General features: G+C 39.9%; 4 protein-coding genes across 4 annotated transcripts; 2 read left to right on the top strand and 2 right to left on the bottom strand.

Moving 5' to 3' along the window:
* Positions 1–260: 260 nt before the first annotated feature.
* On the bottom strand, positions 261–6,091 carry LOC121878987. The gene is made up of 5 exons (XM_042385438.1): positions 6,005–6,091; positions 5,428–5,818; positions 2,079–2,546; positions 962–1,110; positions 261–775 (listed from the first exon to the last, which is right to left on the bottom strand). The coding sequence occupies exons 1-5, from the start codon at positions 6,014–6,016 to the stop codon at positions 362–364; spliced, it is 1,434 nt and encodes a 477-aa protein (XP_042241372.1). The 5' UTR covers positions 6,017–6,091; the 3' UTR covers positions 261–361.
* A 674-nt stretch (positions 6,092–6,765) lies between these two features.
* Positions 6,766–7,588, top strand: LOC121879087 (cold and drought-regulated protein CORA-like). The gene is made up of 2 exons (XM_042385588.1): positions 6,766–6,876; positions 7,026–7,588. The coding sequence occupies exons 1-2, from the start codon at positions 6,865–6,867 to the stop codon at positions 7,470–7,472; spliced, it is 459 nt and encodes a 152-aa protein (XP_042241522.1). The 5' UTR covers positions 6,766–6,864; the 3' UTR covers positions 7,473–7,588.
* A 2,548-nt stretch (positions 7,589–10,136) lies between these two features.
* LOC121879089 (ATP-dependent RNA helicase A-like) lies at positions 10,137–10,920 on the bottom strand. Its single transcript, XM_042385589.1, has 2 exons — positions 10,816–10,920; positions 10,137–10,629 (listed from the first exon to the last, which is right to left on the bottom strand). The coding sequence occupies exons 1-2, from the start codon at positions 10,825–10,827 to the stop codon at positions 10,237–10,239; spliced, it is 405 nt and encodes a 134-aa protein (XP_042241523.1). The 5' UTR covers positions 10,828–10,920; the 3' UTR covers positions 10,137–10,236.
* A 656-nt stretch (positions 10,921–11,576) lies between these two features.
* On the top strand, positions 11,577–12,399 carry LOC121879086 (glycine-rich cell wall structural protein-like). The gene is made up of 2 exons (XM_042385587.1): positions 11,577–11,687; positions 11,837–12,399. The coding sequence occupies exons 1-2, from the start codon at positions 11,676–11,678 to the stop codon at positions 12,281–12,283; spliced, it is 459 nt and encodes a 152-aa protein (XP_042241521.1). The 5' UTR covers positions 11,577–11,675; the 3' UTR covers positions 12,284–12,399.
* Positions 12,400–14,674: the final 2,275 nt, after the last annotated feature.

Raw genomic sequence — 14,674 nt, 5'->3', positions numbered from 1 at the left:
AAGTCCTGTTAAAATTCATAACAATTATAATCATCAATGGCAATATAAAGAATAAAGAAATTAAAAAACGAGGAAGGATCATCTTGGAGACATAACATGAACTATATATTGTGTGGGAGAGGACCCAGCAAGCAAGGAGGGCGACTACGATGAGAGATCATTTATCATAACATGATCATCCACAGCTCCTCCAGCATTATTATTGTATTTAAACTTACACAAATACGAACTATAATATTAGAAGGTAATAAAATCAATGCTTCGGAGAATTTCAAATTTTATTCAAGATTATTAGTTGCAGAAGAATCAGAATTTACAGGACTTGAAAACAGAAAGTGGAAATCTTAAAAAAAAAGCCACATTATCGTCCATATCTCCCATACCCACTGAAGCCACGAAAGCCATCAGTGTGCCCTTCAAACCCACCACTGTGCCCTCCAAAGCCGCCATAGCGACAAAAGCCAGGTTCAGGGTCTGCATCATCGCTCCTTTTGCCATAGTGGTGCAGGCGGCTAATTCCTTGGAAGCCACCATAACCACCGTAGCCTCCACAGCTTAGATGACCAGCACTGGGATCAGCCTCGGGGTCAGCCAGAGCTTCGGCTTCAGCGCTTCTTTTGCCGCGGTAGCCACCATAGCCTCCATAGCCACCAAATCCACCATGGGATCTGCCCCCGAAGCTCCCAAATCCTCTATGGAAACCCGGGTCAGCTTCCGGGAGGGGCTCAGCGTTCCCAGTCACTGCAAGTGTGGCCACGAGGGCGAGTGCTGCTACCTGCATGAGGAAGATAATTAAGATCAAATTATCACTCACGTGTATCTGTGCATAAATGCAATTTTGTCATGATTATTTTATGATCATTCAAAAACTCACGCAACTGGATTTCGGTTATTAAAATGCAAAGTTAACGAACACTGAATTAAAATTGATTATATATTATACTATTAGTACAGAGCTTACCAAGACCTTCATGCTGGGGTATTTCAGCAAGAACTGTGCCGTGAAGTTCAAGTTTAGAAGCTCCAATTTGAACTTCACGGCACAGTTCTTGCTGAAACACCCCAGCATGAAGGCCGTGAAGGAGGTTGTCGGTCCTTTTATACCTCTCGCTCAAGACACCCCGCCACCATTAGACCACGCTGGACTCTTTGGTTTCAAGGACGTACCCAGATTTCTTTGTAAATAATGTAAGGTTGATCATCATGACGTTAGTTTTATATTTAGAACAAATAATTTAGGCCAGTACCTCGGAAGCCACCATAACCACTATAGGAACCATAGTCCCTAGATGACCAGCACTGGGATCAGCCTCAGGGTCAGGCAGAGCTTCTGCCTCGGCTTCTCTGGCGTGGTTTTTTTTCCGTGTTGTGTTGTGTTTCACAGGTACCACAGATTAAACCAGGAAGTAAGGCATACTTTTGCTGCGTAGTGAAAATGAAATAGGAAGAGCACGTTTTCTTCGGCATTTATACCCACTACTAAGTCGTGACAAAAAAGTATACAAGTAAAATGGAAAACCTAAGAATATTTTTTATAGTTATGTATAATGAGTGAAGAATAAACTCGGAAACAATGGCAAATTTGCATATCGTATCGTCTTACAAATATTCTAAAATTTTCGAATATATATTCAAGAATTGTTTTCCTTTAAAACTCTTCGATAGTAATGAAAATCAAAACTTTCTAGGTTGAAAAACAATCTCTTTATTAAGATATTAGAAGATACTAACTCACACGGAAGGCGGAGCGTGAGAGTTCTTGTACCGACGACACACACACAGCTCCAGAAGACCTTGGAAACAGTTCATTCAGCGTTGCTTGGTGAAGGTTGCGTTTCGGGTGGGAGGTATAAAAGGAGCGTCAGCCTCCCTCAAACCACAGTTCAAGCTGAAACACCTCAGCATGAAGGTCTTGGTGAGTCTTCAAATCATTTCAATGTTGTAAAATAATGTCATCTCATTTTTTATTGTGTCGTTGTAAATGTTAAATTTAGTATAATTTATTCTTTCTACATATAACATGTTTGTCCATTTTGTTTTCGTCACGTTATTATCTTTGTACAGGTAGCAGCACTCGCCCTCGTGGCCACACTTGCAGTGACCGGGAGCGCTGAGCCCCTCCCAGAAGCTGACCCGGGTTACCATAGTGGATTTAGAGGCTTCGGTGGCAGATCCCATGGAGGATTTGGAGGCTTCAGCGGCAGATCCCATGGAGGATATGGTGGTTATGGTGGTCATGGTGCCTACCGTGGCAAGAGAAACGCCGAGGCAAATCCTCAACCCGAAGCCGAAGCTTTGGCTGACCCTGAGGCTGATCCCAGTGCTGGTCATGAAAGGTATGGTGGCTACGGTGTTTATGGTGGCTTCCAAGGAATTGGCCAGCACCACCACCACCATGGCAAAAGAAGCGCTGACGCAGACCCCGAACCTGACTTTAGTCGTTATGGCGGCTTTGGAGGGCAACGTGGTGGCTTTGGTGGCTTCAGAAGATATGGAGGATACGGACGATAACGCAATTTTTAGAAATTCCATCAACTGTATATCGGCTGTTGCAACAATTGCATGATTTAAGAATAAAATTGAATAAAATACTACAAGGAAATGTCAATAAAATCAAGCATACTTAACCAATGACTGATATCATTATCCTATTTGCATGTCCTTTGGTACTCCTATTAACTATAGACATCCGGGCGTGTGCCTGTCTGTTCCAGTTGTAGCTCCAACACGGTAACAGTTACAAATCTGAAGCCCCACACACACACACACACACACACACACACACACACACACACACATACACAATCACACACACAAACAACACACACACACACACACACACACACACACACACACACACACACATACACAATCACACACACATACACAATCACACACACAACACACACACACACACACACACACACACACACACACACACATATTACTTGGGTCCCAAGGTTGTGCAACTTTGTTATTATTATTCGCCACGGACTACTGGGTGGTCCAGGCAAGACCCACGAAAAATACACAATCGTGATATCGCCACGACAATTGCGGGAAGTGATTAGAGATGTCAGGTAGAGCAACCTATAGTACTCAAGGTTATACAGTATATAACTAACCCGAAACTCGCTAAAATCAGGACGTTATTCCTACAAATTGATTCTCATCACTTTCGCATTGTACTAAACGTGGTTAGGGATTATATATATATATATATATATATATATATATATATATATATATATATATATATATATATATATATATATATATATATATATATATATATATATATATATATATATATATATATATATATACGGATACTGAATAAACAAAGGCAAAAATTCGCCTGTTTTCTCAATGTATTTTTTAATAATATGACAGGAATGTAATGAACATACAACGTAAACATCGTGTATGACAACAAGAAGCTGAAAGTTGCCCGAAAGTGTTTATCTTGTCAATAAGAAGAAAGGTTGCCTTTTTTTTTTTTTTTAACGGTGAGTAGCTCACCAGCGCACAGGTCATCGACCCTCAACGGGGACTAGGGGGCGAAAAAATATAAATAAAAATAAATTAAAATTAGAAAAGAAAAAAGTTGTATTAATTTACACCACGAAGATGAGGAAAACCAGCTTTTTGAAGGGAGACAGATTGTATGTGTATGGAAACACAGAACAAGGCAGAGCATTCCACTTTTTGGCTGTGTGAGGAAAGAAGGATGTACTATGACGGGTTATTCTAGTGTGACCCACATCCACAGATGAAACGGTGGCCACAGCAGGCAAGACGAGTGTTACGAGTTCACGGCCTTGCCGGTAGTACATACAAGTGTAGTACATACAAGTGATCGCGAGCACGTTCGTGCCCTTGTGAGAGTTTGAACGCTCGTGACAGCGTACAGCGAATGAGGGTGCGCCACGTCCGTAGACTTGCATGGTTAATTAGTGTGCGCCAAGTCCGTAGACTTGCATCGTTTTCCATCGTAAATAAAATTGTTAACTAATGCCTTCCTAAAGAAACCATCGACATGGGACCAGGTTTGTTCCACTCAACGAATTTTTTTGCGATTTTTTCACCAAGTTTGATGAGAAACGATTGTGCCGTTTCGGCTGCCCAGAACAGACACACACACACACACAGCCACACGCCTAGTCCTATAGTATATTAGATGATGTACAATCTACCGAACATTGCCGATTAATGAACCTGTAAAAGAGAGAGTGAAGCAACATTGTGGCGAAGTGAAAGGAATGAAAGATCTGAGTAATCTGATGGCTGCTATGGCGAACCATTGTAGAATTATAAGTAAAAAAAAAAAAATATTGATTCTGTTTAAGGAATACGTCACTGTCACTGATGGCTGGTGAGAAAAGCTTTACAATCTTTACACCATTATGATATTGACCCAAAATACAACACTACCTGGTCAACAACTTCTGTAAAATAATCATCTTATCTCAGATCCGAAATCCATCTCAGCACTTTGGTTCTTGATGACTAACAGATTTCGAATAGTTGTATTTGTAAGACTAAGGAACTAAGAAGTCAACAAAGACGTGAAGCTGTTAAATGTTCATGCTGTTGTTCTCGGAATATATACGTTGGTAAATTATATCTCCATTAAATATCTTATTCCAATAATTTTAGGGTGAGTATTAGTCTTATATGAATACTGTACTCCTTACAGTTTTCCTTATAACTCTCAATCTTTGTGTATCTTTTGATCATCCCTTTAACAACAAATTCATCCAACGACCGGCATCCTATGAAGTGTAATTGAAATTTGTATAATATGCCCCAAAAAACTATTCTTCGAGTCAATTTTAGTTTTAAGGGCGCAAGTATGCAATTATAACAGCCTGGACCTATTCCACACGGCAAATGGTCTCCCAAATAAAGGTCGACAGAACACAATCGAGAATTTTAATAAATGGCAAAGGAGCATAGTGACATGAACTCTCCTCTGGGGCAAGTAATTTCTCAATATTTAATAAACAATTATCATTCTAGGATATACAACTTGTCAGTCACGTCACCACCAAATCAATGCTAAAAGTCCTGTTAAAATTAATAATAATTATAATCATCAATGGCAATATACAGAATAAAGAAATTAAAAAACGAGGAAGGATCATCTTGGAGACATAACATCAACTATATATTGTGTGGGAGAGGACCCAGCAAGCAAGGAGGGCGACTACGATGAGAGATCATTTATCATAACATGATCATCCACAGCTCCTCCAGCATTATTATTGTATTTAAACTTACACAAATACGAACTATAATATTAGAAGGTAATAAAATCAATGCTTCGGAGAATTTCAAATTTTATTCAAGATTATTAGTTGCATATGAATCAGAATTTACAGGACTTGAAAACGGAAAGTGGAAATCTTAATACAAAGTCACATTAACGTCCATATCTCCCATACCCACTGAAGCCACCAAAGCCACCACTGTGCCCTCGAAAGCCGCCATAGCGACTAAAGTCAGGTTCGGGGTCTGCGTCAGCGCTCCTTTTGCCATAGTGGTGCTGGCGGCTAATTCCTTGGAAGCCACCATAACCACCGTAACCTCCATAGCTTAGATGACCAGCACTGGGATCAGCCTCGGGGTCAGCCAGAGCTTCGGCATCGGCGCTTCTCTTGCCCCGGTAGGGACCATAGCCTCCATAGCCACCAAATCCACCATGGGATCTGCCGCCGAAGCTCCCAAATCCTCTATGGAAACCCGGGTCAGCTTCCGGGAGGGGCTCAGCGTTCCCAGTCACTGCAAGTGTGGCCACGAGGGCGAGTGCTGCTACCTGCATGAGGAAGATAATTAAGATCAAATTATCACTCACATGTATCTGTGCATAAATGCAATTTTGTCATGAATATTTTATGATCATTCAAAAACTCTCGTAACTGGATTTAGGTTATTAAAATGCAAAGTTAACGAACACTGAATTAAAATTGATTATATATTATACTTTTAGTACAGAACTTACCAAGACCTTCATGCTGGGGTGTTTCAGCAAGAACTGTGCCGTGAAGGAGGTTGTCGGTCCTTTTATACCTCTCGCTCAAGACACCCCGCCACCATTAGACCACGCTGGACTCTTTGGTTCCAAGGACGTACCCAGATTTCTTTGTAAATAATGTAAGGTTGATCATCATGACGTTAGTTTTATATTTAGAAAAAATAATTTAGGCCAGTACCTCGGAAGCCACTATAGGAACCATAGTCCCTAGATGACCAGCACTGGGATCAGCCTCAGGGTCAGGCAGAGCTTCTGCCTCGGCTTCTCTGGCGTGGTTTTTTTTTCCGTGTTGTGTTGTGTTTCACAGGTACCACAGATTAAACCAGGAAGTAAGGCATACTTTTGTTGCGTAGTGAAAATGAAATAGGAAGAGCACGTTTTCTTCGGCATTTATACCCACTACTAACTCGTAACAAAAAAGTATATAAGTAAAATGGAAAACCTAAGAATATATTTTATAGTTATGTAAAATGGGTGAAGAATAAACTCGGAAGCAATTGACTAATTTGCATATCGTATCGTCTTACAAATATTCTAAAATTTTCGATTATATATTAAAGAATTGTTTTCCTTTAAAACTCTTCTACAGTAATGAAAATCAAAACTTTCTAGGTTGAAAAACAATCTCTTTATTAAGATATTAGAAGATACTAACTCACACGGAAGGCGGAGCGTGAGAGTTCTTGTACCGACGACACACACACAGCTCCATAAGACCTTGGAAACAGTTCATTCAGCGTTGCTTGGTGAAGGTTGCGTTTCGGGTGGGAGGTATAAAAGGAGCGTCAGCCTCCCTCAAACCACAGTTCAAGCTGAAACACCTCAGCATGAAGGTCTTGGTGAGTCTTCAAATCATTTCAATGTTGTAAAATAATGTCATCTCATTTTTTATTGTGTCGTTGTAAATGTTAAATTTAGTATAATTTATTCTTTCTACATATAACATGTTTGTCCATTTTGTTTTCGTCACGTTATTATCTTTGTACAGGTAGCAGCACTCGCCCTCGTGGCCACACTTGCAGTGACCGGGAGCGCTGAGCCCCTCCCAGAAGCTGACCCGGGTTACCATAGTGGATTTAGAGGCTTCGGTGGCAGATCCCATGGAGGATTTGGAGGCTTCAGCGGCAGATCCCATGGAGGATATGGTGGTTATGGTGGTCATGGTGCCTACCGTGGCAAGAGAAACGCCGAGGCAAATCCTCAACCCGAAGCCGAAGCTTTGGCTGAGCCTGAGGCTGATCCCAGTGGTGGTCATGTAAGGTATGGTGGCTACGGTGTTTATGGTGGCTTCCAAGGAATTGGCCAGCACCACCACCACCATGGCAAAAGAAGCGCTGACGCAGACCCCGAACCTGACTTTAGTCGTTATGGCGGCTTTGGAGGGCAACCTGGTGGCTTTGGTGGCTTCAGAAGATATGGAGGATACGGACGATAACGCAATTTTTAGAAATTCCATCAACTGTATATCGGCTGTTGCAACAATTGCATGATTTAAGAATAAAATTGAATAAAATACTACAAGGAAATGTCAATAAAATCAAGCATACTTAACCAATGACTGATATCATTATCCTATTTGCATGTCCTTTGGTACTCCTATTAACTATAGACATCCGGGCGTGTGCCTGTCTGTTCCAGTTGTAGCTCCAACACGGTAACAGTTACAAATCTGAAGCCCACACACACACACACACACACACACACACACATATTACTTGGGTCCCAAGGTTGTGCAACTTTGTTATTATTATTCGCCACGGGCTACTGGGTGGTCCAGGCAAGACCCACGAAAAATACACAATCGTGATATCGCCACGACAATTGCGGGAAGTGATTAGAGATGTCAGGTAGAGCAACCTATAGTACTCAAGGTTATACAGTATATAACTAACCCGAAACTCGCTAAAATCAGGACGTTATTCCTACAAATTGATTCTCATCACTTTCGCATTGTACTAAACGTGGTTAGGGATTATATATATATATATATATATATATATATATATATATATATATATATATATATATATATATATATATATATATATATATATATATATATATATATATATATATATATATATATATATATATATAAACAAAAGGCAAAAAATTCGCCTGTTTTCTCAATGTATTTTTTTAATTATATGTGGGAATTTATTTGAACATACAACGTAAACGTGTATGACAACAAGAAATGAAAGAAGTTGCTTGAGAAGTGTTTATCTTGTCAATAAGAAGAAAGAGATTGCCTTTTTTCTTTTCTTTTTTAACTTGATGAGTAGCTCACCAGCGCTTTTGAGTCATCGACCCTCAACGAGGGACTAGGGGCGAAAACATATAGAAAGTAAAATAAATTAAAATAGAAAGAAAAAGGTTGGCATTAATTTACACCACGAAAGATGAGAAAAACCAGCTTTTTGAAGTGAGACAGATTGTATGAGTATGGAAACACAGAAGAAGGCTGAGCATTCAACAGTGTGAGGAAAGAAGGATGTACTCTAATGGGTTATTATAGTGTGACCCACATCCACAAGATAAACAGTGGCCACAGCAGGCAAGACAGGTGTTAGAGTTCACGGCCTTACCCGGTAGTACATAAGTGTAGTACATACAAGTGATCACGGGCCCTTTCTTGCCCTTGTGAAAGTTTTAACACTCGTGACAGCGTACAGCGAATGAGGGTGCGCCAAGTCCGTAGACTTGCATGGTTAATTAGGGTGAGCCAAGTCCATAGACTTGCATCGTTTTCCATCGTAAATAAAATTGTTAATTAATGCCTTCCTAAAGAAACCATCGACATGGGACCAGGTTTGTTCCACTCTACGAATTTTTTTGCGATTTTTCCACCAAGTTTGATGAAAAACGATTGTGCCGTTTCGGCTGCCCAGAACAGACACACACACAAACAGACAGGCAGACACACGCCTAGTCCTATAGTATATTAGATGATGTACAATCTGCAGAAAACATTGCCGATTAATATGAACCTGTAAAAGAGAGAGAGAGTGAAGCAACATTGTGGCGAAGTGAAAGGAATGAAAGATCTGAGTAATCTGATGGCTGCTATGGCGAACCATTGTAGAATTATAAGTAAAAAAAAAAAAATATTGATTCTGTTTAAGGAATACGTCACTGTCACTGATGGCTGGTGAGAAAAGCTTTACAATCTTTACACCATTATGATATTGACCCAAAATACAACACTACCTGGTCAACAACTTCTGTAAAATAATCATCTTATCTCAGATCCGAAATCCATCTCAGCACTTTTGTTCTTGATGACTAACAGATTTCGAATAGTTGTATTTGTAAGACTAAGGAACTAAGAAGTCAACAAAGACGTGAAGCTGTTAAATGTTCATGCTGTTGTTTTCGGAATATATACGTTGGTAAATTATATCTCCATTAAATATCTTATTCCAATAATTTTAGGGTGAGTATGTCTTATATGAATACTGTACTCCTTACAGTTTTCCTTATAACTCTCAATCTTTGTGTATCTTTTGATCATCCCTTTAACAACAAATTCATCCAACGACCGGCATCCTATGAAGTGTAATTGAAATTTGTATAATATGCCCCAAAAAACTATTCTTCGAGTCAATTTTAGTTTTAAGGGCGCAAGTATGCAATTATAACAGCCTGGACCTATTCCACACGGCAAATGGTCTCCCAAATAAAGGTCGACAGAACACAATCGAGAATTTTAATAAATGGCAAAGGAGCATAGTGACATGAACTCTCCTCTGGGGCAAGTAATTTCTCAATATTTAATAAACAATTATCATTCTAGGATATACAACTTGTCAGTCACGTCACCACCAAATCAATGCTAAAAGTCCTGTTAAAATTAATAATAATTATAATCATCAATGGCAATATAAAGAATAAAGAAATTAAAAAACGAGGAAGGATCATCTTGGAGACATAACATCAACTATATATTGTGTGGGAGAGGACCCAGCAAGCAAGGAGGGCGACTACGATGAGAGATCATTTATCATAACATGATCATCCACAGCTCCTCCAGCATTATTATTGTATTTAAACTTACACAAATACGAACTATAATATTAGAAGGTAATAAAATCAATGCTTCGGAGAATTTCAAATTTTATTCAAGATTATTAGTTGCATATGAATCAGAATTTACAGGACTTGAAAACGGAAAGTGGAAATCTTAATAAAAAGTCACGTTAACGTCCATATCTCCCATACCCACTGAAGCCACCAAAGCCACCACTGTGCCCTCGAAAGCCGCCATAGCGACTAAAGTCAGGTTCGGGGTCTGCGTCAGCGCTCCTTTTGCCATAGTGGTGCTGGCGGCTAATTCCTTGGAAGCCACCATAACCACCGTAACCTCCATAGCTTAGATGACCAGCACTGGGATCAGCCTCGGGGTCAGCCAGAGCTTCGGCATCGGCGCTTCTCTTGCCCCGGTAGGGACCATAGCCTCCATAGCCACCAAATCCACCATGGGATCTGCCGCCGAAGCTCCCAAATCCTCTATGGAAACCCGGGTCAGCTTCCGGGAGGGGCTCAGCGTTCCCAGTCACTGCAAGTGTGGCCACGAGGGCGAGTGCTGCTACCTGCATGAGGAAGATAATTAAGATCAAATTATCACTCACATGTATCTGTGCATAAATGCAATTTTGTCATGAATATTTTATGATCATTCAAAAACTCTCGTAACTGGATTTAGGTTATTAAAATGCAAAGTTAACGAACACTGAATTAAAATTGATTATATATTATACTTTTAGTACAGAACTTACCAAGACCTTCATGCTGGGGTGTTTCAGCAAGAACTGTGCCGTGAAGGAGGTTGTCGGTCCTTTTATACCTCTCGCTCAAGACACCCCGCCACCATTAGACCACGCTGGACTCTTTGGTTCCAAGGACGTACCCAGATTTCTTTGTAAATAATGTAAGGTTGATCATCATGACGTTAGTTTTATATTTAGAAAAAATAATTTAGGCCAGTACCTCGGAAGCCACTATAGGAACCATAGTCCCTAGATGACCAGCACTGGGATCAGCCTCAGGGTCAGGCAGAGCTTCTGCCTCGGCTTCTCTGGCGTGGTTTTTTTTTCCGTGTTGTGTTGTGTTTCACAGGTACCACAGATTAAACCAGGAAGTAAGGCATACTTTTGTTGCGTAGTGAAAATGAAATAGGAAGAGCACGTTTTCTTCGGCATTTATACCCACTACTAACTCGTAACAAAAAAGTATATAAGTAAAATGGAAAACCTAAGAATATATTTTATAGTTATGTAAAATGGGTGAAGAATAAACTCGGAAGCAATTGACTAATTTGCATATCGTATCGTCTTACAAATATTCTAAAATTTTCGATTATATATTAAAGAATTGTTTTCCTTTAAAACTCTTCTACAGTAATGAAAATCAAAACTTTCTAGGTTGAAAAACAATCTCTTTATTAAGATATTAGAAGATACTAACTCACACGGAAGGCGGAGCGTGAGAGTTCTTGTACCGACGACACACACACAGCTCCATAAGACCTTGGAAACAGTTCATTCAGCGTTGCTTGGTGAAGGTTGCGTTTCGGGTGGGAGGTATAAAAGGAGCGTCAGCCTCCCTCAAACCACAGTTCAAGCTGAAACACCTCAGCATGAAGGTCTTGGTGAGTCTTCAAATCATTTCAATGTTGTAAAATAATGTCATCTCATTTTTTATTGTGTCGTTGTAAATGTTAAATTTAGTATAATTTATTCTTTCTACATATAACATGTTTGTCCATTTTGTTTTCGTCACGTTATTATCTTTGTACAGGTAGCAGCACTCGCCCTCGTGGCCACACTTGCAGTGACCGGGAGCGCTGAGCCCCTCCCAGAAGCTGACCCGGGTTACCATAGTGGATTTAGAGGCTTCGGTGGCAGATCCCATGGAGGATTTGGAGGCTTCAGCGGCAGATCCCATGGAGGATATGGTGGTTATGGTGGTCATGGTGCCTACCGTGGCAAGAGAAACGCCGAGGCAAATCCTCAACCCGAAGCCGAAGCTTTGGCTGACCCTGAGGCTGATCCCAGTGCTGGTCATGAAAGGTATGGTGGCTACGGTGTTTATGGTGGCTTCCAAGGAATTGGCCAGCACCACCACCACCATGGCAAAAGAAGCGCTGACGCAGACCCCGAACCTGACTTTAGTCGTTATGGCGGCTTTGGAGGGCAACGTGGTGGCTTTGGTGGCTTCAGAAGATATGGAGGATACGGACGATAACGCAATTTTTAGAAATTCCATCAACTGTATATCGGCTGTTGCAACAATTGCATGATTTAAGAATAAAATTGAATAAAATACTACAAGGAAATGTCAATAAAATCAAGCATACTTAACCAATGACTGATATCATTATCCTATTTGCATGTCCTTTGGTACTCCTATTAACTATAGACATCCGGGCGTGTGCCTGTCTGTTCCAGTTGTAGCTCCAACACGGTAACAGTTACAAATCTGAAGCCCACACACACACACACACACACACACACACACATATTACTTGGGTCCCAAGGTTGTGCAACTTTGTTATTATTATTCGCCACGGGCTACTGGGTGGTCCAGGCAAGACCCACGAAAAATACACAATCGTGATATCGCCACGACAATTGCGGGAAGTGATTAGAGATGTCAGGTAGAGCAACCTATAGTACTCAAGGTTATACAGTATATAACTAACCCGAAACTCGCTAAAATCAGGACGTTATTCCTACAAATTGATTCTCATCACTTTCGCATTGTACTAAACGTGGTTAGGGATTATATATATATATATATATATATATATATATATATATATATATATATATATATATATATATATATATATATATATATATATATATATATATATATATATATATATATATATATATATATACGGATACTGAATAAACAAAGGCAAAAATTCGCCTGTTTTCTCAATGTATTTTTTAATATATGACAGGAATTTAATGAACATACAACGTAAACATCGTGTATGACAACAAGAAGCTGAAAGTTGCCCGAAAGTGTTTATCTTGTCAATAAGAAGAAAGGTTGCCTTTTTCTTTTCTTTTTAACGTGAGTAGCTCCCAGCGCACAGGTCATCGACCCTCACGGGGACTAGGGGGCGAAAACATATAAGTAAAAATAAATTAAAAATAGAAAAGAAAAAGGTTGTATTAATTACACACCACGAGATGAGGAAAACCAGCTTTTTGAAGGGAGACAGATTGTATGTGTATGGAAACACAAACAAGGCAGAGCATTCCACTTTTTGGCTGTGTGAGGAAAGAAGGATGTACTATGACGGGTTATTCTAGTGTGACCCACATCCACAGATGAAACGGTGGCCACAGCAGGCAAGACGAGTGTTACGAGTTCACGGCCTTGCCGGTAGTACATACAAGTGTAGTACATACAAGTGATCGCGAGCACGTTCGTGCCCTTGTGAGAGTTTGAACGCTCGTGACAGCGTACAGCGAATGAGGGTGCGCCACGTCCGTAGACTTGCATGGTTAATTAGTGTGCGCCAAGTCCGTAGACTTGCATCGTTTTCCATCGTAAATAAAATTGTTAACTAATGCCTTCCTAAAGAAACCATCGACATGGGACCAGGTTTGTTCCACTCTACGAATTTTTTTGCGATTTTTTCACCAAGTTTGATGAGAAACGATTGTGCCGTTTCGGCTGCCCAGAACAGACACACACACACACACAGCCACACGCCTAGTCCTATAGTATATTAGATGATGTACAATCTACCGAACATTGCCGATTAATGAACCTGTAAAAGAGAGAGAGAGTGAAGCAACATTGTGGCGAAGTGAAAGGAATGAAAGATCTGAGTAATCTGATGGCTGCTATGGCGAACCATTGTAGAATTATAAGTAAAAAAAAAAAAATATTGATTCTGTTTAAGGAATACGTCACTGTCAGTGATGGCTGGTGAGAAAAGCTTTACAATCTTTACACCATTATGATATTGACCCAAAATACAACACTACCTGGTCAACAACTGTAAAATAATCATCTTATCTCAGATCCGAAATCCATCTCAGCACTTTTGTTCTTGATGACTAACAGATTTCGAATAGTTGTATTTGTAAGACTAAGGAACTAAGAAGTCAACAAAGACGTGAAGCTGTTAAATGTTCATGCTGTTGTTTTCGGAATATATACGTTGGTAAATTATATCTCCATTAAATATCTTATTCCAATAATTTTAGGGTGAGTATTAGTCTTATATGAATACTGTACTCCTTACAGTTTTCCTTATAACTCTCAATCTTTGTGTATCTTTTGATCATCCCTTTAACAACAAATTCATCCAACGACCGGCATCCTATGAAGTGTAATTGAAATTTGTATAATATGCCCCAAAAAACTATTCTTCGAGTCAATTTTAGTTTTAAGGGCGCAAGTATGCAATTATAACAGCCTGGACCTATTCCACACGGCAAATGGTCTCCCAAATAAAGGTCGACAGAACACAATCGAGAATTTTAATAAATGGCAAAGGAGCATAGTGACATGAACTCTCCTCTGGGGCAAGTAATTTCTCAATATTTAATAAACAATTATCATTCTAGGATATACAACTTGTCAGTCACGTCACCACCAAATCAATGC

Source organism: Homarus americanus, unplaced genomic scaffold, assembly GCF_018991925.1.
Source record: "Homarus americanus isolate GMGI-L3 unplaced genomic scaffold, GMGI_Hamer_2.0 scaffold4060, whole genome shotgun sequence".
Classification (NCBI taxonomy): domain Eukaryota; kingdom Metazoa; phylum Arthropoda; class Malacostraca; order Decapoda; family Nephropidae; genus Homarus; species Homarus americanus.
Note: the sequence above shows the minus strand (reverse complement) of the source record. Positions and strands in the feature narration are given on the sequence as shown.

Bases quoted from the DNA above. Each gene is read 5' to 3' on its own strand.
- LOC121878987 (XM_042385438.1), bottom strand. The intron at 2,547-5,427 runs AATGTGACTTTG...TTGTTGCAACAG, and splicing joins GTATGGGAGATATGGACGTT to CCGATATACAGTTGATGGAA. The intron at 1,111-2,078 runs GCGAGTGCTGCT...GGGTGTCTTGAG, and splicing joins CTGCAAGTGTGGCCACGAGG to CGAGAGGTATAAAAGGACCG.